Source organism: Colletotrichum orchidophilum (genome assembly GCF_001831195.1).
Source record: "Colletotrichum orchidophilum strain IMI 309357 chromosome Unknown Scaffold_30.1, whole genome shotgun sequence".
Classification (NCBI taxonomy): Eukaryota; Fungi; Ascomycota; class Sordariomycetes; order Glomerellales; family Glomerellaceae; genus Colletotrichum; species Colletotrichum orchidophilum.
Genome location: NW_019172986.1, coordinates 350,998 through 373,051, shown reverse-complemented (window position 1 = coordinate 373,051; position 22,054 = coordinate 350,998). Strand labels below are relative to the sequence as shown.

General features: G+C 39.3%; 5 protein-coding genes across 5 annotated transcripts; 3 read left to right on the top strand and 2 right to left on the bottom strand.

Moving 5' to 3' along the window:
• Positions 1 to 7,240: 7,240 nt before the first annotated feature.
• Positions 7,241 to 7,582, bottom strand: CORC01_04610 (uncharacterized protein; the record flags this gene model as incomplete). The annotated part of the gene is made up of 1 exon (XM_022616257.1): positions 7,241 to 7,582. The coding sequence occupies one exon, from the start codon at positions 7,580 to 7,582 to the stop codon at positions 7,241 to 7,243; it is 342 nt and encodes a 113-aa protein (XP_022477346.1).
• Positions 7,583 to 8,798: 1,216 nt separating this feature from the next.
• CORC01_04609 (uncharacterized protein) lies at positions 8,799 to 9,479 on the top strand (the record flags this gene model as incomplete). The annotated part of the gene is made up of 1 exon (XM_022616256.1): positions 8,799 to 9,479. One exon carries the CDS (start codon positions 8,799 to 8,801, stop codon positions 9,477 to 9,479), a length of 681 nt encoding a protein of 226 aa, XP_022477345.1.
• A 3,570-nt stretch (positions 9,480 to 13,049) lies between these two features.
• CORC01_04608 (uncharacterized protein) lies at positions 13,050 to 13,352 on the top strand (the record flags this gene model as incomplete). Its single annotated transcript, XM_022616255.1, has 1 exon — positions 13,050 to 13,352. One exon carries the CDS (start codon positions 13,050 to 13,052, stop codon positions 13,350 to 13,352), a length of 303 nt encoding a protein of 100 aa, XP_022477344.1.
• A 717-nt stretch (positions 13,353 to 14,069) lies between these two features.
• CORC01_04607 (uncharacterized protein) lies at positions 14,070 to 16,560 on the top strand (the record flags this gene model as incomplete). The annotated part of the gene is made up of 9 exons (XM_022616254.1): positions 14,070 to 14,153; positions 14,251 to 14,377; positions 14,447 to 14,572; positions 14,656 to 14,887; positions 14,959 to 15,099; positions 15,170 to 15,261; positions 15,329 to 15,395; positions 15,590 to 16,475; positions 16,546 to 16,560. The coding sequence occupies 9 exons, from the start codon at positions 14,070 to 14,072 to the stop codon at positions 16,558 to 16,560; spliced, it is 1,770 nt and encodes a 589-aa protein (XP_022477343.1).
• Positions 16,561 to 19,711: 3,151 nt separating this feature from the next.
• On the bottom strand, positions 19,712 to 21,563 carry CORC01_04606 (uncharacterized protein; the record flags this gene model as incomplete). The annotated part of the gene is made up of 6 exons (XM_022616253.1): positions 19,712 to 19,918; positions 19,983 to 20,229; positions 20,317 to 20,484; positions 20,543 to 20,688; positions 20,741 to 21,199; positions 21,264 to 21,563. 6 exons carry the CDS (start codon positions 21,561 to 21,563, stop codon positions 19,712 to 19,714), a joined length of 1,527 nt encoding a protein of 508 aa, XP_022477342.1.
• Positions 21,564 to 22,054: the final 491 nt, after the last annotated feature.

Below are 22,054 nucleotides of genomic sequence, written 5' to 3'. Positions count from 1 at the left end.
CGGTCTCGGCTTCTTAGGGACGAGGATGTCCGGGGAGTGCGGGTTAGAAGGTCCGTCCGAGACCGTTATGAAGTCGGTATAGCGAAGCTAATTTATATCTTCATTAGCTACCCGCTTTACTAAGGAATTCCTATACCGCTATTTTATTTATTATACAAAGTAACGTCTTATATTATTTTTTATTAATATTTAAAAGAAATAATATAACTTAAATAATAGTTTATTAAACTATTTCCGTAACGTAACTATTTTAAAAGATTTTAAAAATATCCTTATTATAATATTATTTAGGTATTTACTGTAAAGGAGTACGTCGTTAATATAAAGCTTTTTCCTAGCGGTATTTAAAACCTTTTTATTTATAATATAATTTTAAAAATAGTAAAGGCCGAGCTTTTAAAGTTCTTTAATAGGCTTAATAATAATACTTATAAAGTCTTATAAAAGATTAACGTTATAATAATAATATTAGCCTCTTAAGATTTTACTCCCTTATAGCGTCGACTACTTAAGTCGGAGAGTAGCGAGTAAAATATTATTAACTTTATTATATAAAAACCTAAGGGTATTAACTTAGTAATACTTCCGTGCGAGGAGAATCGTGGCTTTTTCGCGCTTACTTAATAACTATTTAACGGTAATATTAAAAAGCTACGGATTAATTATATTATTAATATTTAATAATATAACGACCTTACGTTATTTATTTTAAAAATTTACGAAGTAGGTTTTTATATTACCTATATCTCTATATCGGACCTTAGTGTTTTTAGTATTAAAAAAGAAAAAAAAGTCCTTAAATATAAAGGCCGTTATAGTATCGTTATTAAAGTCCTAGCCTTTTATTTTATCTATAGTAAATAATAGTTCGGCCGATCTAGATTTAAAACTATCGCTTAGTTTACGGAGGTACGTATAAAGTAAAGTAAACCTATAAGCGGGGAGGCCTTTATGTACGGACCGGTTCTAGGAGAAGGTGGCCTTATTACGAATATCTTAATAGGAGAGCGCAATATAACCTATTATTAATTTAAAAAAGGCCTCTTCAATACTAAGTATTATAATCTTATTATAAAATATACGGTACTCTTTATCCGTAAGCTAAATAATACTATTACGACTATTAAAACGCGACCTTATATAAATATAAATACCGGGGAAGAAAATATATATCGTTTAACCCTAAATAGATCCGAAATATATATATAAAATCTAATAAAAGGGCACGTTTTCGGATCTACTAATAGCCGGGCTCTTAACTAAGTAAATAATATAAATATTTTTATAAAGTTTTTTCGTAAGCTAATAGATTAATATATAATCGATAAAGTCGTAAAAGGCTATAATATTTAAAATAACATTTAAAAAACTATCGATATCGAACTTTATATAATAAATTTAAGTATTTAATTCGTAATCGACTTTTAAAAATACGTTTAGATTTAATAAATTCAGGGTTTTCTTATAAACGATGCCTTTTAAAAACGTTTCTTTTAGTAATATATTTCGGTAGGGGTATCGCTTTTATAAATTGGATAACTAATTTATACGCTCTAAGCCGATATCCTTTACGCCTTTCTTTTACTAAACATTCTTTTTTATTTAATTACTAACGCCGTTTAGCTTATAGGGTTTTATATTCGGTAAGGTAAGGCAGGGTCTCGCCCTTATCGACTAAGACCTAGCTCGTAATATAAAGTAGTTATTATAAGAAATAAGGCTAAGGCGGGCAATAGTTATAATCCTTTATGTAAGGCGGGACTATAGGTTAATCGTCTTATTCTTTATTTACGTAATAATAAACTCCCGGTCGATATATAATAACTAATTTTTTAAATTATTTATAACGATAATTAAAAATACGATAATAAAAAGTCCGCCGTCGCTATTTATATCGCTATTATTAATTTCGTAGCTTATTACGGATATTATATTATTTAAATTTTAATATTTCGAATTAAAGTCGTTTTAAAAAGGCCCTTCGTCGACGTCGTTATTAAAAAAGGAGAGGTCGGAACCTTAATCGGCCACGGAGTTAGCGTTAAAAAGGTTAAAAAAGTCTATAAAAGCGCCTTAACTAGCCCTTATATCGGCGCTAGTCTCCCGGTTTAATAAAGGGCCCGGCTCCCCGGTTCGGGTTAGGCCGTGTGCAGCATCGTTTATTAAACTAGCTATAAGTAACAATAGGTTCTACGCTTAAGTAGCTAAAAATACTAATTTAATTTTAACAAAAACGGGTTTAATAAAAGGGCTAATATAAAATTCTTTTTAAAATAATAAAGATCTAAATAGAGATATCCTTAGAAGCCGTACACTATATATCCTTAGTCTTTATATCTAAAAGCTTTCCTAATTTTATAACTTTTTTAATTTTTATTTTTTTATACTTTTTATCCTATACCCTAATATTACGATTATAAAGTTAAGCTAAAGGGTTAAGCTATTAAAATTATAACGTCTTATCCTTCTCTTTTACTTATCCTATTTTATACCTTAAATATAACCTTAAACTATAAAAAAGGGCGTAAAAAATAACCTAGCTATTTTATTATTTTTATTTATATTTCTTATTAAAATGTTAAAAGGAGTTTTTTTATATCTCTAATTTTAGTCGCCCTTTTATATATATATATAATCTATAACGTTTACGTTATTATAATATACTAAGCTACTACTAGTTAAAATATAGGGGGGCCTTGGCTACGCATACTAGCCTTAATAAACACCTTAATAAAGGGGGAATCGATGCCTTTTTAGGCTATAAGTCTAATATTTAAAACTAGATATATTCTTATCGACCCCCTTATTTTATTTAACTAAAAGAGTTTTTAAAGATAAGCGTTTTGTTTTTTAGTTTATAGATATTAAATACTAAATAAAATAATAGTTAAGTATAGTTAATATAAAAGGTATATTTAAATAGCTAAGGATAAAAATAACCTATTTGAGTTTTATAAAAGAAAACTTATTACGGATATATAATTTTATAAAATTTAAATAGGGTTTTTATAGCTACCTTTATTTTAGATAAAAGAGCGTAATTATTATAAATAATCTTTTAAAATAATAACGTATTTAAGTAATATAGACGCTTTAAGATATATAAGCTATAATAATAAGTTTAGGCCTATATTAAGCTCTATATTCTCGTCTTTTTTCTCTTTATTTTCTTTTATTATCCTATAATCTTTTAAGTATAGTTTTAAAACGGAAGATTATGTATTTTAATAATATAGTATTTAAAAAGGAGCCGGCCCTTTAGAGAGGTTTTATAATAAAGAAATTACGAGTTATATTACTAAATTTAGCTTAGTTAACGACCGCTATATTATTAAATTAATAAACTTCTTCATTAACAAAGGCCATAATACTAAAACTATTATAAAATAATAATCGTCTTCGCCGATTAATTTTAAAATTTAAACAGGACCCGGACCGCTTTTAAAAAATTAATAAATATATAGTTTATATTACAAAGCTAACGGTGCTTTTAAATAATTTAAGTTATGGCTAGGACGTTATTTATAAATATATATTAATTATTATTTAAGTAGGCTTTTAATATATTAAGAGCAGAAGGCTAAGTACGATAGATTATCGAAAGTCATTAGTAAAGGAACTTAAAGCCCTAGTCGGACGGAAACTCTTACCGGCTTATCGATAATACTTCTACCGCGATCCTATTTATAAACTACGAACGATAACGATCTAAAGATATATCTATAAATAATATAACCATTAAAATAGATAATATTAATAACGATATAGGGACTAAAGAGACGTCTAAAGTTATTATAATTAAGAGAAATAAAAAACAAAATGCTAATAAGCGATTATCTACTAAAAGTAAACCGTCTAAGTTAATAAAAACGGCTGCTCCCCGGACACCTAGGATACTCAAAACCCTTAAAAAACGAATAGAAAATACGAATATATCGAAAAGAATATTATAATTTTAAACGGTATTCTAAACTATAATAAAAGAGCTAAGAAGTAAAGATAATATTAAATTAAAAAAAGATAATTATTATTATATTAAGGAGCTAGTATTCTATTAAATATTTAGGGCAACGTTTAAAAAACGATTATATTATTTACTAACTAAGTATAATATTATTATTACTTTTTTAATAAGTAATACGATTTAAAAGGTTAAAGGATTAGTAAATAAGCTTATTAAATAGTAATACCCTTAACTAACGTCGTTTATAAAGTAATAGGGGAGTGTTATTAATAAGTTAATTAGGATAAGGACGGCTTCTACCTAGATACGTACGTATATATAGCAATATAAACTTTAAAAAAGGTAAATAGATTTAAAAGATACTTATTAAAAAGGAAGGCCTAAGGCGTTACGATTATAAAGTTTTTTAAAAGAATAAGGGTTTATTATAAGCTAAGGGAAAAGGGTAAATAGCTATTTAATTAATTATTTTATAAAAGAGCTAGGCTTTAGGGACGAATAAAAGTTTACTAATACGATTTATTAATTTACTACTCTTAAGATACTTATTAATATACTTAGTTTAAAAATATTAATATTCTTATTAAAGAATATTAAATTGTAATATAAGTAGTTAAAAAAGGAGAAAAAACGTAAAGCTATTAAGTCTTTAAAAAAAAAGAAAATATAATTAATATATAGTTTTTTAATTAAAAAAGTACCGTTTTTATATAACTTATATAAAGTAGCAAAGGTAAATATTATCGATAGGATTTTAATTAAGGAGAATCCTAAGGTAACAAAGGCTTTGAAATAGATTTATAAAGGAAAAACTAAAAAGGAAGTAATAAAATTACTATTATTAGCTTTTATAAAAGGGATTAAAATAGGGGATATTATTAAAGTTAAGTAAATAAAGGTTTTTAAACGCTAAGGTCTTTTAATCGCTAATATCGATTAAAAGCGATTAAAACCTTAAGCTATTAAGGTAAACTATAAGTCTTTCAATCGCTAATATCGATTAAAAGCGATTAAAACCTTAGGCCATTAAAGTAAGCTATAAATCTTTTAATCGCTAATATCGATTAAAAGCGATTAAAACCTTAGGCTATTAAAATAAGCTATAGGTCTTTTAATCGCTAATATCGATCAAAAGTAATTAAAACCTTAGGCTATTAAAGTAAGCTACAAGTCTTTTAATCGCTAATATCGATCGGAAGCGATTAAAACCTTAAGCTATTAAAATAGGCTATAAGTCTTTTAATCGCTAATATCGATCGGAAGCGATTAAAACCTTAGGCTATTAAAATAAGCTACAGGTCTTTTAATCGCTAATATCGATCGGAAGCGATTAAAACTTTAGGGCGTTAAAATAAGCTATAGTTTATTTTTTATTATTATTAATTCTAAATAATTATAATTTTAAAATTTTAAATTAATACTAACTTTTTATATAGTTATAATTAAATATTTTATTTAATATTAATTTAAATTATATAAAAATTATTTTTTAATTTTTAATTTTTTTTGACTTTTATAAATTAATTTTTTTTTTTTCTTAAAACCTAACCCTTCGGGTCTTAATTGATAGGCGTTCGTTTTTTATTTTATTATATAATTATAGTTATATAACTTATTTATAATTCTTTTACTCCGAGGGGAGCTGCTTATGTTTTTATTATTATATATATAGTATAATAGCCGCCGTAAGTCCTACGGGGTAGGGCCCTGGTTTGGTAATGCGTGTTGGGTCGTAATAATAATATAAATATAAATTATATATATTATTAAAGACGACTTTTTTCTTATTTTTAAAATAGCTTTTTTTATTTTAATAGGGGAAGAAAACGTACGAATTAGTTTTAAATAAATTAAAATTATACTTTTTAATTTAAAAGTAGTTATTTTTTATTTAGATTTTAAATTAAAAATGTTAATACTATCTAACTCACGCCTAAATAGCTAAGGCTCTTAAGATTTAAAAATACTAACTATAGTACATAACGCCGTACGAAGCTCTATTTTATTTAAAAAATGTATTTATAATTATTAATATAACTTATTAACATATTTATATAAAATTATTAATTTATAAACTAAAGGTATTAATAAGTTAGTATATAAACTAGCTTTTATTAAAACTAAATACCGCGGGCTTCGTACGGTAAATAAAATATTAAATAAGTATTAGAAAGCTAAAAAAACATAACTATATCTTAAAAGCTTATTTAATATTATTAAGGCCGAGGTAATCCGAGTAAAAAAAAGGGTTATTAATATTAAAAACGAAAATATATATTAAAAAAGTATTTATATAAAAAGGGTTAAATCGCGCGGGCGGTAATATAATAACTATAGAAAAACTAAATATAATATACGAATATATTAAGTAGTTTAGGAGACCTCTAAAGAAGAGGCTGATAAGTAGTTCTAATTAATTTCGTACGATATAGCTTAATTAACTTATATAAATAGTAGGAGGGTAGTTAAAAGTGGCCCGCTCGCTATAATGGCCCGCTCGTTATATATATACGTTAGTTAAAAACTTAAAACTCGTATATATAAGGTTTTTTAATTGTTAATATCGATTAAAAGCGATTAAAATTTTAAAATACTAAAATAAGCTATAGTTTTTTTTTTTATTATTACTAATTTTATATAATTATAATTTTTAAAATTTAAATAAATAAAATTTAATTTTACTTTTTATATATAATTAAACATTTTATTTAATATTATTTTAAATTATATAAAAGTTATTTTTTAATTTTCAATTCTTTTTAACTTTTATAAATTAATTTTTTTTTAAAACCTAACCCTTTAGGTCTTAATTAATACGGATTATTATATAAATATCGTAGTTTTATTTTTTAATAATTTAAACCCTTATTACGATAAATTAACTGTAATATTACCTTTTGTATAATATAAAAAAAAAGTTTTTCTAAGAGGCTAAACCGTTAATTAAACATTAATATTAAAACGCTTAAATGCCTTTTATATTAATATTAATTCAAGGTCGAATTCAGCTTTGAATCCGATATTTTTATATATATAAAACCGTAATAATAAAGTAATAATACATATTAAAATAAATAATTATAAACGTTATAACTTTAAAAAGTAAAAATAATAAATACTAATTAATATAATAGTTTTTTAGATAAAATTTTTATATTAAAGAGAGTAGCGGAGTCAATAATATAAAACTTAAACTATTTATTTTAAACTACTTAGGTTTTTAAATATTATATAGTAAACTCGATCGTTTCGAGTAGTATAGTCTCTTATTTATATTTAGCCCCAGATTTCGCACTTTGCAGGGCAAGAGACCCCAACGTGCCCGACTTGGTACTCAAACGAGTCTCCTATCTTACGAACGGCAAGAGGCTCGCAGTACACGCCCTCAATCGCGGCGTCAGGGGCACCGTAGTAAACAACTTCTGACAAGTTGCATTCGACGCTAGTTCCGAATGCCTTGGCCATCGGTGCTTTCAGCTCAGGTGGAATGGGCTTGCTGCAGGTATCGAAGGGCACAATGCACTTATACTTGCTCTGTGGCTGGTTCTGGCCAAGAGCGCCCGACGCTGCGCAGAGAAGGACGGTAAAGGTGAAAGAGCTGAACTGCACTATATACATGTTAGACTCGGAGCTCGGAGGTGCAGCAAAGGCTTAGGTACTATTGAAGGCTTAGACGAGCTTGTCTTGTCTATAAAGAATGAAGATGGAAAAAGCGACTATAAAAGTCTCGCGATATTTAAAGGATGTTATATAGGAAATCTAAGTGTACATGTATTTCGGAAACCGCAGTCGTTGGGTTTATATATAAGTTCCCTAGCCTTTAGACAAAGCTGGACCGAGGCTATTTCAAAGATTATTAGATTCCTCTTCTCTCAATACGTTTCATTAAATAATTTAACTTTATAAGCTAGTCCGTAATTTAAAGAATCTTTTATAAGTTTTTTTCGTTTTATCTCGGCCTTCTAGAAATATCTTATCTAATTATCTTTTAAGATAGAATTAGTTTGATAGTTCCGGAATACGTTAATTAATGAGAACGAGGGAGGAAACTTTGCTATATACTTTCCTTTACTAAGACTTAGGCATAAGAGGCAACAGCTATTGAAATTATATTAAATGAATACGAATAAGCTAAGTGAGTAGCTTTAAAGCGAACTTTTAACTCCGTTGTAGGATGTGATTTCGGCCGCCTTCTTAAGCTAGTTAGAAAGGTACCGATACCCCGACGGGATACTTTTATACGGCTTTGGAGAGAAGTTGCTACTTAGTGTCAACTTGATAGAAACCTAAAAGCGAGCTATACTGTTTGTGTTATTTATCTTAATATAGTCGAGCCCCGAGTTCCGCTAATTAAGCTTTCTTTAGCGTTGTTAGTAGTCGGTCGTCTTACTAAGTAAGGTTTTTCAAGGCAAACTCTTTGGGGAAAAAAAACCCAGATTTATGAACCCGAACTTGCGAGGTCCCAGTGGGGTGCTTTCTAAACTCGTTCCGTTCGCAGCCGACTGGGTGAGTGAGAATGCCTCGGTATGTTCGGAACTTTTCATGGCTTCACGTAGGAGTTGCTTCATCGTCGAGAGTTGAGCGAGTTCCGTCCGCAGCCGACTGGGTGAGTGAGAATGCCTCGGTATGTTCGGGACTTTTCATGGCTTCACGTAGGAGTTGCTTCATCGTCGAGAGTTGAGCGAGTTCTGTTAAAGTTATCATCGAGTGGCTCCTATCTTTAAAAGGGGTCTCATCTGCCTCCCAGGAGCCACCTTCATCAACCTCATCAGCACAGTCTCTCATTTCTTGGACACATAATCATTTGAATCCGACTATTCTACAAACTTTGAAAATGCGCCTCTCTGCATCCATCTTCGCCGCCGTAGCCGTGGCCTTCATGGCAATGGCTCTTCCTACCGAAGATCAAACGGTCGACTTCGCTGAGCGTGACTTCGTTGTCAGAGCGGGTGATCTCTCTGGTCACTCATCTTCTGACGAGCTTCTCAACCGCGCTGCCTCCGACGAGACTGCTATCGAGATTCTCGAGCGAGGCGACTCGGATGAAGTCGCTCCCAACACCGAGATGGCCGTTCGCCAAATTCCTTACTCGAATCACAAGAACCTCTTCACCATCACCCTCAAGGGCAGCCACGTCGTAGTCAACGGGGCCATCAATTTCGCGATCCAGGCCTATATCGAAAGCATCAACAACGTTCATATTTTTCGCATCAATGCCCTGACCGGCGGTACCTATAGAGCGACAGCCACCTTGCTCAGCTACGAGTTCAAGAAGAACTGGTTCGGAACAGCCTTCAACCGCGTCTCTGCTGAGATAGCCTTTACTTGGGTAAGCGCTTCCGAGACCGTCTACAAATTCATCGGCAATGTTGTCTACGGAATCGACTCTCGTGTTACCCTCTTGCTTGAGGATGTTCAGCTCTTTGAGATTCTTAGTGGCACTCAGCAGCTTGCCAAACAGGCTGCCACCAATCTGGTCCTTGGTTCTTACGATGATGACTACGGGGAGTTGTAGATGAAAAACTCATTGAACCGAGGTCTCTTATCTTTAATACTTTATTAGTTGTCAAAGGGAATAGTTTTTACTCCGCGTTTCAAGCCAACGATTGAAGTAGGTAGGAGACGGCTCAATAGTCACTGAATTTTGTATGACGACAGACAGCTTTTCAATTAAATGTCTACATGCTCGTTTTTGCACGCGGCTACCTATATACGTCCGACTTGCGCCTCACCTGTGCCTCATCGAAGTTCACAGAAGTTGCCGTATGCAGAGCTGGTCTGAATGACCGAAAATTCAGTCCAAAGCTCTTCATAGGTGATAGATTGCATTATTAATGAAGAATGACGAGGGACACACGTTCTCCACCACCACTATTGTCTTTCGCTGCCTAGTTTACAGACAACATTTTGTCAGAACGTACAGCGGATCGCCAGATTTCTTGCCAACCGAGCTTACGAATTCCGAGGCTGAAGCTGGTAAGGCAATGTCCTGCTTATGGGATGGCGTCTTGAGAGCTATATAGCGCACAACCCTTTTTTATCATAGCATCCGGCCTATTGATTCCGAAAGGGAGTCAATTCTTGTTGAAATGATATGTACCACGTAGCTTATACTATGAGATCAGTTTGAGCATGGGAGGTTGCTAGCCTAGCTTTGGCATCGGATAAACAATGTACAAGATGAGCTAGTGTGTCCCCACGGCAGAGATATTACGATGTCGGACGCGAAGCTGAGCTGATATGAGCCTCCTCTCTGTCCAGCTGTTTCCTCCCCTGACTATGTACCCTGCTTGCCTTGGCGCCAGCGTTAGTCTTAAGAGGTCCCTGATCGCCGGTAGCGCCAGCCGCTTTATAAGCATCAGAAAGGTTGCAGTTATAGGAACCAGCTCGTGGACAACACAGCCGCTACACAACGTATGGGCAGGTTGGAAGCCATCATAAACTTATTTCATTACCGCGTCATTAGAGGTTTAGTCGTCATTAATATATAGTAACTATAGGCCTAAACGCTTAAGGGAACAACTTTAATTATAAAAAGAATAATATTATATTTAAAAATAATATAAATTAATTAAAATCTATTTACAAGCTATTAATTTTAAATGAACCAAATTTAGTCAACACAATATATATTTATGATTAGATAAAAAGGTATTAATATTAAAAACTATTTAAATCGAATTAATAAATATTTTTTAAAACTTATTAAAAGTTAAGTAAATAATAAAATATACTTAAAATATATATTTAGCGAATTGCTTATTATGATAAGTCACTCCCTTTCTTTTTCTTTTTTATTTTTTATTTTAAGAGACGTTTATAGTTTTAAATAATAATAAATTTAATTTAAGCAAGATTTGTGTTATTCCTATAATTTAAATTATTAAGACATATTTTAAACTATTTAAATAAAACTGTTTTTATTTATAAATCTTAAAAAAATACTTTATCATTAATATAATAAAAGACTTTTATAACATAAAACTTCTATAGATTCAATAAAATAACTTTATTAAAAGAAATTATAATTTATAAATAAATTAAAAACTTAATTAGTTGAGTAATTTTATAATAATTGAATGATATATAAGACATAAACGCTTATTAATTTAATTAGTTTTATGTAATATAAATTAAATATTAATAAATAAAAAGCTTTAACTATGTAAAATTGATTATAATTTAAAACGTGGTTTTAAATTCAAATTAATTATTAAAAATTATTCATTAAATATTTTTATTATATTCCTATATAAACCCTTATACACATATAAATAAATAATATTTAACTAAATACAATATTTTTTGATTTAATTACTTAAGAATACCCGTTTTAAATTTAATAGATAATACTATAACGTAGTTTTATAATAATATATTATATATAATTTATTTTTCTTTAAAATACGGTTTATTAAAAAGACGTAATTAATAAAGCTAAACTTTATAAAACCTAAGGATATTTTAAAAATTATATAAATATAAGCTACTTAGCTTAAATAGAGCTTTAAAAGTGTCCTCCGGATAAGCATTTTACTTACGGGGGGTACTTATTATATTATTATATAAGGCTTTATATGTATATAAGTAAATAGTATTTAGCTAAGCGCGCTACTTTTTAGTTTAGTTAATAAGGAACTGACGTTATAAACGTAATAATTACGGCTAGCTAATCGTAATAAAAGTTTATATTTTATAATATTCAAAGCTAAAACATTTATAAAAAATTATTTAATAGCCTTTTATATATAGTTTATGTTTTACAAAGAACGCTTTTCCGAAAGGGGTTGCTTAGTAATATGGTAAGATCTATCCTATTAGCTAATCTAAACGTTACTATATTGCTATCCTTTAGACGCGGGAATATTCTAGAATCTTTGCTTATTGCACTCTGGGCCCTGTCACCTCTAAATGGATTAGCAGCTTTACGAATTATGGACACGGTTCCTTTGGACGCTTTAGAAACCTGTCTGTTTTAATACCTTAACTTTAACTCCTCAATTCTCTTATGCCGGCCTAGTAAGCTCGATGGGGCATGCTCTAATGCCATCGATTCAGGCATCCTTCCTGTCGGCGCTGTCCAGTTCTAAAGAAATCAAAGTACGACCCTAAGACGCGTTTAGTAATATCAAGATCCTAAAGCTCGAGTACTATTCAACGTCCATAACAGGCTATGCCGACGGCTGGTATGATGTTAGCTCCGATGGGGCCGACATGGCCTGGTCGGCCCTAACGGGCCTTCTGGTGGCCACTCTGGATGGACTCGCCGGTGGATTCAACTACTCCTTTGCCTTTAACATTTCTTAAATGACTGCGAACTGCTCAGTCATGCGCGGAGATCTAATGACAGCTAGAGGATGAAATTCCTTCCTCCGAAGCGTCCGAGGGGGGTTAAGTTGGGCGGCCGGCACCAATCTTGTCACCCGCTACAACATCCTTCACAACCGATTCAGGAAGACACCGAAATATTTAATCTTCACCTCGTATTACCACCAGCAGGAGACATCGACTAATACTACATGAACTTTAACAATGAGGCACGCCGAGGTCGATGCTGCCTGTCGCAGGTCTATTTGCTGCGCCCGTCGTATTCAAAGAACACCAAAGTCTAATGACATGATGGTTACAACAGTGCTTGGCGGCACAAAAGCGGAGGGAGACACTAGGCCGTGCGTAATCCAGATTTTTTCGAAAATCTCATGGATACGTTGATTGACAGTACCGTCATGGGTCTAGAGGTCAATTTGGACCAGTTCAAGCTATGGCTTTCGCCGTTAGAGACATACTTCACAACCCAAAACGGGCCTTTTTCAGCTCCTAGTATTGCTAGGTCGGATGAAACTGACATTTACCCAATTCGGGATGCGTTATTCTCTCACCCATTTTCCCAACTTCTGAATACGTTCTGGCTTGCGTCGGTTGCCACTAGGAATATCACCAGGAGCTTTAACTACTAAAAGCAGAGTGTCTATCCGACACAGAATCTATGTTTATTCAAAACAATACAGGGAAGATTCAACTAGACCAACTAGTAATGCAGGTCAACCAGCTCTGGGTATCGATTCTGTTCATTGCTTCTACGGTCATGCTTGCTTCCAGCGTTGCAGCTGGTGTCCTTAACTTTTTGAGGCGAGGGCCTGATGTTTTAAAGCGGGCTACTTTCTTTTTGAGGGGCAGCAACTATTTCGACATAGGCCGGCAGAACTCAATGGACGATAAGACCGACCAGATACATTGGGCAAAGGGCGTGAGGGTATGTGTTGGCGATATCAGGCCTGCAGCAGAGACTGGTTATGTGGCGATTGGAAATGTTGGCGAGGCCATACCCCTGAGCTGGCAGGATAGGGCGAGGCGATATGAGCATGTTTTAGTTGGACGGCGTATGTAGGCGTGGGTGGGAATGGCGCGATATATCAGGCGAATTTCATAACGAGAACAGTCGACGGTACTTACCTTGGTACTAAGGCCTTATCGGAATAGCTGGGCAGATTATAGGTAATAGATAAATATTGTAGTTAGAAACTTAGGAATCGTATACGCTAGGTGTCATGACTTAGTCCATAAAAGCCGAAGCGCGAGTCGACAGGAGGACGGGTAGCAATAGTTTTTCCAAAGGTGCCCTGAAGTTTCGCCTCGGCAGCAGCTTGCGAACGGGACCCACTAATTATGTCACTGCATCTCAGAAGCAAATCTGGAGCAATGAATCATAGTTTTCGGCTCTTTTGCATCGGCCAGCCATTAAGCGTATCGCGCACTACACTCAACGCCAAGTTGATCTTAGATCCAGCAATGGGAATGCACGTTCGACTGCTCAGCGTAATTCCGTATTTCCTCTTAGGGCGGAACATCCTCAAACCGCAATATTTTCCTGTCGTTGCGGAGGAACTGCCGTGTCCTGGAACATCTCCAATATTGCTAGTCTCCCCGGAACTTCCAGATCCTCCGGACGGCGTCGGAGATGCGAGTTTGCCGTCCGCGCACCAGAATTTCCTCTACCAAAAAGAGAAATACTTGAGATTTGAGATTTATTATGTAGACTGCATTGATTCATTTCCAAGGGCAAACTCCAACAGTAATCTATCAACGTTCCACCGCCGACTCTATCATGCTTGAAACCGACGTTATTATCGTTGGCGCGGGACCGTCAGGCCTAGCCTTGGCCTTATGCCTAAGCAAATTTAAGATCCGCGTACGTACAGCTCAACAGATATCATTTCCTCCGCGCCATGACCTTTCTTTTCACTGAGGGGGGGGATTTGTCCTAGCCTGCTAACTTGCGACTGCAGTCTGTCATTCTCGAAAAAGAGCATGACATTTGCGAGGACCCTCGAGCCATCGCGCTCACGGGGGATTCGCTTCGTATCCTCAGTCTTCTCGACGTATCCGACGAGGACATGCACAGAATTGGCCAGCGTAAGCAGAAATAGTTCTCGTTATTTATTTTTTTGACATTTAGCTGTTCGACTGACTTGAAGCTTTTAGCCATTCCATCGCTCAACTTCCACAACGGCAATTTCACCTCTGCGCCTTATCTTACGGTCGACATTGTACCGGACTGGTCTTCGCAGGCAGTACTCGAAACGCTTCTAATGCTACAACCAGGCCTGGGTGGGTGTCCAAACTCCTCCATCTGTTACGCTCAGGACAAGACGGGTTAGTATGTGCGACGCATCAGCTGACATAACTTCCAGAACAGATGTTGCGCGATAGAATCCATGCCTCGCATTACACGGAGCTCAAGTTAGACTGCGCCGTGACTAACATTCTGCAAGACGACAGTGGCGTTGAAGCGGTATATAAGGTTAGAGGAGCAAACAATGAGTCCGTCATTCGAGGCAAATACCTCGTTGGGGCCGACGGAAAACGCGGAGTCGTTCGAAAGGGATACCTCGAAGAAAGAGGCATCAAGCAGGAGACAGGACTGTGAGTCAAATTCTATCAGCCTCAGCTCCCAATATCGGAGGGAAGAAAGAAAAGCTGACATAGACTTCCAGTTTCCCGTATTCCGCAACATGGATCGCGGCCAACTTGCGCGTCAACATGCCCACGCCACAATCCCATCCTGACTTCCCTCTCTGGGAACTTGGGTATGAGCCGGAGGAGCTTTGGGATCTTTACTGGCCGGCAGCTTTCCAGTAAGTAAAGACTTCCCGAAGTCGCCTGCAAGAAGAGCGGGATGAGGTAAATGCTCACACTTTTGCGCAGCTTTTGCTCCGACGCTGCGATGCCCGTGGCCACTGGGCGCTTTGGTCCCATCGATGAAAAATACTGGAGGTACATCTTGCGCTCCCCGGAATGTAGGCGGTGATTGATAATTTGCGAACAGGTTTGAGTATGAACTGCCACGCGACTCCCAAACTCCAGACGATCTGTTCGCTCACTTGGAGCAACAGATGGAGAAGCACCTAACTCTTCCGCCAGCACGCCTGCGGTAAGTCATCGTCACAGTTGCCTTTTGCATTTAATCCACTGGCTAAGAAACAAAAGTCGTGGAGGTCTTCAGCCGAGCGGTTCCGTTCGATTTCCGTGGGATTGCGTGCAGATTTTGCGGTGTGCCCCGGCAAAGTAGGTATCCGAAACGAAAATCGTCCCGCCGCTGAACTAACAGAAAACGTTTCATCATAGTTTTACTCAGAAAGTGGTGAACAGATGGCATGACGGAAAAGTCATTTTGATTGGCGATGCGGCACACGTATTTCCTCCTTTCGGTGGACAAGGTGTTGCCAACGGCCTTAGAGACGCGTTGGCGTTATCATGGCGGCTCGCGCTTCTCTGCCATTGCAAGGACCCAAGCCTAATGCAGCGACAATCCGACGATCTTCTCAATGCCTGGACCCGCGAGCGACGTCGCGGCGTCGATGATGGCGCGAGGCTGACCGCCGCGAACAAATCCTTCTTGCGAAACAAGTCTAGAGTTGTCTCCGCGGCCGTCCAGTTCGCCAGCCGTGTCCTCGGCTATGTGCCATACGTTCAACAAAACCTATTACAGAATCATTTCTCTGATGCTTCTGGATTCATCGGCGTCGACAATGGTTTCTTCCTGGAGGCCGAGGGCGGTGGAGGCAAAGCCGCTCAGGTTTTTGTCAAAGCTACAGAGGGCCACATCAAGTTATCGGACAGTTTTTTCTGGACTGGTACGACGTTGACTCTACTGCTACTAGGTCAGCCAGCGCGGGACGAGTTGACGAACATCCGTCGCGCCGTCGATGGTGTAAAGCTCCCTGCCGGTTTTCTCGCGGATCGCATCGTCTTTCTTACACAAAAGGACTCGCCCAATATCGGCTCGCCGGATTGGCAGCCGGAGTCGAAGTTGGAGGAGTTGGAGCCAGCAACTCTCGATGACTTGCGAGAAGCGGGTATCGTGCCACGTCCGCTTTATGATCCTGTAACGCTTAGGAGCAGATTTCGCGAGCAGACGAAGTATGTACTCATGCGTTCCGATTTCATTGTGTTCTCTCAAGCAGCCTCTCTGAAGGATCTCGAAACCCAGCTGAAACGTGCTGGGAACATGGTGAGGGATGTATGAGAAACCGGCAGTCTCGCTAGATATGCTCCCTGACTGAGCTATGCTATTTAAATAGATCATTCTCGTTTAACTCAGCATACTTATTTTTATTGCAATGCTAAGCATATAGCCGTCCGCATCTAAAGTATACTTTCCACCTGCTGAGATTCTGCGAGTATTGCCCCCCAGTCGAGTGCGTCGAACAATTCCCATTCAGGGACAAAATCATCAGTTAACCAGTCGATTGATTCCGGCTTGCTGGACCTTCTTTCCTTGTTTGATGAGCCCTTCTCTGAGGGTATGTCGAACCCTCCCTCTGGCGTTCCATTTTCTATCCCTTTGCGTCTGAACAAATCACGATCAACAAGCTGCCCCTCTAGGAACCACTCGGAGAGATAGTCTAATGCGGCTTTGGCCGTTAAGCACAATGAATTTCCGGCCCTTGCTTCTTCCAGAATACCTACATTGAGTCAGCTGAATACTTCCAATTTGCGTTTGCGTAAAAAGTGGCGTGGAGGCCAAAAAGATGGTACCGCACCTGCGAGTCGATTCGCTACAGACAATATTAGCTTTGGAATTCTGTGAGGCTGGAAACGAAGTAGCCTTACAGACAGGCCAATGACGACCGATTTGCGTGAGAAATAACATCAACATATCAATGTGTTCGGACGAAGAATCAGAAATCGCCTGAAATGATTGCAGATTGCGGTTGAGTATCAATACCAAGCCGGCGATGAGCACGATATACGAGCTCTGCGTGTCAACAGCCTGGAAATAATCTGGCTTCCAATTCTGAACGATCCGTAGAATCTCATTTGCTTTGGACACAGTAGCTTGCCATCGCCCATGCAAACTTGACTCCTGTCCTGCTGCACGGCAAGAAACGTATTGTCCTGCGGAAGCGGCTAGATTCAAGCAGGCACTGAGCGATGTGAGCACTTCTTGCGGTCAAATACTTGGAACAATAGACCCTGCTTACCCTTGCCAGACAATTAGAGTTTCGAGTCGGTCACGGTGCTCCAAATCTGTCTCATGGACGGCGAGATTTTGCGTCGGATTGAAGATCCAAGTGGGCAGTGAAAACGTTGCGGCGGCACAGTCACTCTCTAGCTCCTGGAAACGCGCTGACCCGTTGAGTTCACAACCCTGCTTAACCAGAGATTTGAGGTTCGTGACAGATCTCATCAGGAAAACAGCGCCGAGGTAGAGATTTCTGCTCCGGCCTTGAGATCTAGAATACACTAGACTCATGATCTCCCAGTGTTTTGAAGTGGGTGATAATTTGAGTTGTATGTCAGCCTTGGTATCGTGATGGCTGGAGTTCGCGCATGAGTGATTCGTGAAATCGTGTACAGACATTGCGGGTAGCAACATTGCTTCCAGAGTATGGTCTGCGATGGTAGAAGACATAACCCTGAACCCACAGATTAGGGACTTTGTGCAGAATGGGCTGCTGAATTTGGGGGCAGAACTCACGATGTTGCACTAAAGAATGTGTCGAGAGAGTAAATGCACCACCATACGCTCCTCCACTCCTCTGCGCCGCAAGGAGACATCCTTTTAGTACTCCGTTCTTCCTGCAAAACGACTTGGTGATACTGATCGGCCATGCGACTGATTCGGGCAATCTCGCCAACTGCGTCCCAGTTGAGGTCCGAGGAAATGCTATGCAAGCAGAGCAGAATGGAGGCTTTGAGCTCGTTTAAGTCCAATCGGGTGGGCTTGTCGAAGCAGGCTGCCCGTCTGGCAAACTCATCAGGCGACAACGGCAGCTTTGGGGAGTCCGCAGCCACAAAACGAGACGCAACAGCATATATAGCCATTCGAAGACGCAGAGGCAGTTGCGAAAGCCAACCCCTGTTAGATGTTGGTTTCGACGGGTGGAGGAGAGGATACATGGGTTGCAGATGCCGCATATACGACGCCAGTCTGGAAGAAACAGGTAAGAATGAACAAGAAGGGTTGTCAAGGCTTAGTGTGAGTATTATCCAACTTACAAGAATTCTTCAACTTCAAAAGTCACATCTGACATCAAACAATGCCGTTCTGATGCCGCCGGAGGGAAGCGTGATAAACTCAAAGGCGGTGTAGCATGATGGAGCAAAGATATATTATCAGCTTCGAGCCTAAAGGGGTTTTCATCTTGTGAGAAAGACTCGGGAATCGCAGGTAGATTGAACGCGGCCTCATGAAACTCCCGAATCTGGGGGTGTTCACTGGGTGAGCTTGTGTCGTCAGGCGTTCTTGCACTACCAATTGAGGCTGCATCCGAAGCCACCGAGTTCAGGCGTCGTTTTGGTGGGCCTGCTCGAGAAGACCAGATTAGGCACAAGTCTTCTCCCAAGGTAAATTCAATGGAAATACCTGGTTTCTGCCTGTATTTGCTGTAAATACACAAAGTGTGGCGCAGGCTGCAAGCCGAACAGGTAGGTGTTCCCATATCGCCTGTTACCAAAAGCCGAGGTATCGATCAGCAGGAGACGGTGACGCAACAGTGCGGATGTACTGCCTACATTTGGTCTTTTTCCTGCTTGTCACGTGGTTAGATTGGAAACCGATGAAAGGTCCACGTAGACGCGGACACGGACTACGGCCAACTTACGTCCGGCAGCTATCGCAAACACGGAGCTTCAGGGGCATTTTTCTTTTGGCATGCGAAGTCGGAAGGGCGGGGCTGGGAGAGTCAGTATCGGGCGACATGGTGAGGGGGTTCGAAGTTGCGCAAGACTAGAATGGCACGCCCGGGCAAAGGATGGAGGAACTGAAAGGCTGGGATAAAGGGTGAGGGCTATTTATTAGGCATTGATGGGAGCTGCAATGCACCCCTATAGGTTCACGCCGCTCGGCCCGGTCCAGTTGTGAGGTGCGTGGATCCGCGTCTTCCCCAGGTTTCAGCCAGACGGCGAATGAGGGTCATTGTTATGACATCAGAGAGCGAATGGGGCGCAGCGAAAACAATATGAGTGGCCATCTTCCCCATGTGACCCATGTAGCTTCGGACCAGCATTCCCGTTCCCCGCACACTGCACCCCCGTTCCCCGCACTCTCCACTCTCCCGTTCGGCAATCGGAATCCTTCATTTCGCACATCCGTATATTTTAGAGCGCGACGATCCAATGTTGCTATATTCTTGGTTGTGGAGGTATGCAGAGGCATGCACAGGTAAAGAAGGTAATGTGAACCATGTAGCTGTATCCTCAAGCAGATCTGCCCACGAAAGCCAAAATTGTGACCGCGTGAACTTACATCTCACTCTGCCGACCAGGAAACCGTTCCTTGAATCGCACCTGCACACCGCTCTGCTTGGCAAACCAGTATGTGTCAATATCCCACTCCGGCTTCTCCGACGCCCACTGTAGCTCAAACTGCCGAAGAACCTGAGGCACGAGCTTCCCCATCTCCATGATGGAAATGTTCTTGCCGATGCACGTCCTGGCGCCAGCCCCAAACTGCTTGAAGTCAACTTCACGTCAAATCGGGAGGGAACGATGCACGCGACGCAGGAAGACTCACGGTAAGCAAATGACGGTCCATATTGGCGACCTCGTCGTCCTCGCCCAACCACCGCTCTGGTCGGAACACATCCGCGTCTTCTCCAAATACCTCGCGGTCACGGTGGACCACAGCTGGGTTCATCCCTACCACGGTTCCCTCTGGCAAATACTGCCCTCCCAAATGCACTCCTCCGGCGGGCACCAATCTTTCGAGGGGATACGATACTCCGGGATGCATCCGCATAGCCTCTTTAAGGCACAATTGGCTGTTTCAGGCCCAAATGTCAGTAATGAATGCTTGCAGGAGCTCACCCCAATGGCCGATGGGGACGTGTCCTGTCAGGTATCCTTACAGGTATTCCATCTCAAGGCTTTCGGCGAAGCTGATCACGGGAGAAAGCTTCCCGGCAGCTTGAAACGAATCAACTTCTTCTTGCAATTTCTTGTAGATTCTCTGATCTTGAATGACATAGTAAAATACAGCCCGCAGTGATATTGCGGTTGTGTCGCTTCCGGCAAGGCTAGACGGTCCTGATTTAGACAACTTCGCAAGCGTGGTTACAGGCGTGAAAAACCTACAGATTGTTCGTCAAGTGATTCATCAACTCTCCTCGTGGCATCGGTTTGCCGGTTGACTTCTGCTGCTGCCGGAGAAAGCCTAGGAAATCGACTCGGTCGGTAGAGTTGTCGCCATCGTCGTACCTTTGCATCGCGTCTAGCACCATCTGTGTTCGACTGTTGAATAAAAATCTCGGACGGCTCGGTACGGGAACTTACTCTGGTGACAGTCTCCACTGGATCCTGAAAGGACAGCTTGCGGATGATTGTGCGGACAGTCAAGCTGCCGAGTAGGAAAGGATGAAGCCATGGCAGCTGTCCAATGAGTCCTGCATACTTCAGGCCAGTCTCTATCCCAGATATGACGTTGTGGATGTCTTCGCGGCGCTCCATAAAACCAAACCGCTCCGCAAAAGTGATGGCACCGATAGCGTCGAATGCGTACCACTGCACCCAAACCCCAAGATCGATGACCTTGCCTTCCATCTCTTTCATGGCTGTTGTGAATATCTCGCAGCAGGGGTCCACCAGATACTCCAGGGTACGAATAGATGTCATGCTAAACTTTTGCGCCACGGGCCGCTTCAGGGCCTTGTGCTCTTCGGGTGAAGTGGTTGTGAACATGCTGGGCGCAAAACTGTCATCGATCATCACGTCCAGCGTGTGATAGAAGGGGGACTAGAAAGTTTAGCCTGATGAATCTTGAAATTGAAGCCGTAAAAAGCCGATTATGCTCGGATACCTTTAAAAACTTGCTGTTGATGCCATATATGGCAGAAATGGCGGCCGGATCGGATATGTCCACGACATGAGGGGCGGTCCGTACAACCTGGCCATATGTCTGGTGTAGCTTCCGGTATTCATCATGTGCTTTCCCCTTTCTCACGAGTAACAGACGCCAGAGAGAACTGAATCTCGCAACCAGCGGGCCTGGGATGTCGCGGAGACCTTGGCGAAAGGCGACATAAACCAGATTGATCCCCCAGGCCAGGAAGATGATGCCTCCGACATGGAATGCATTTAGAAAGTATAAGATTGCCATTGTGGAGTCCAGGACTGATCAGTATGGAGCATAACCCTTTGAAGATTTCGGCACTGGTAATTCGAATCCTGCTCGAATTTTAAATTAAAAGACCCCACGGAGCCACGGACTCCACGGGTTATTACAGTGTTCCTTCTATTGACCGATCTTGCCCGAACATTTTGCGAAAGAATGACGCAGAGGAGAAAATCCGGAGTCGCGCACGGGCTGGGGATCGGAACAGTTATGCCGAGAAGAAATCCCAGATTCTCCGGTGCGGGCGCTAGCTATATGCTCCGGATCAATCCACAGCTCGGCACAGCCCTCTACGCAAGGATTCTTTCACCATGACCCTACTCGGCTGGCTCGGGGATGATATGAATTGAAAAGTCCGACATACAGGGTGAGATTTGTCTTTGGCATCGCTAGTTTCCTGACTCGATAAATAGCTGTCAGCACGCCGTGCCCATGTCATGGTCAACCCAGACTGCATGCTCCAAGCCAATTGCACT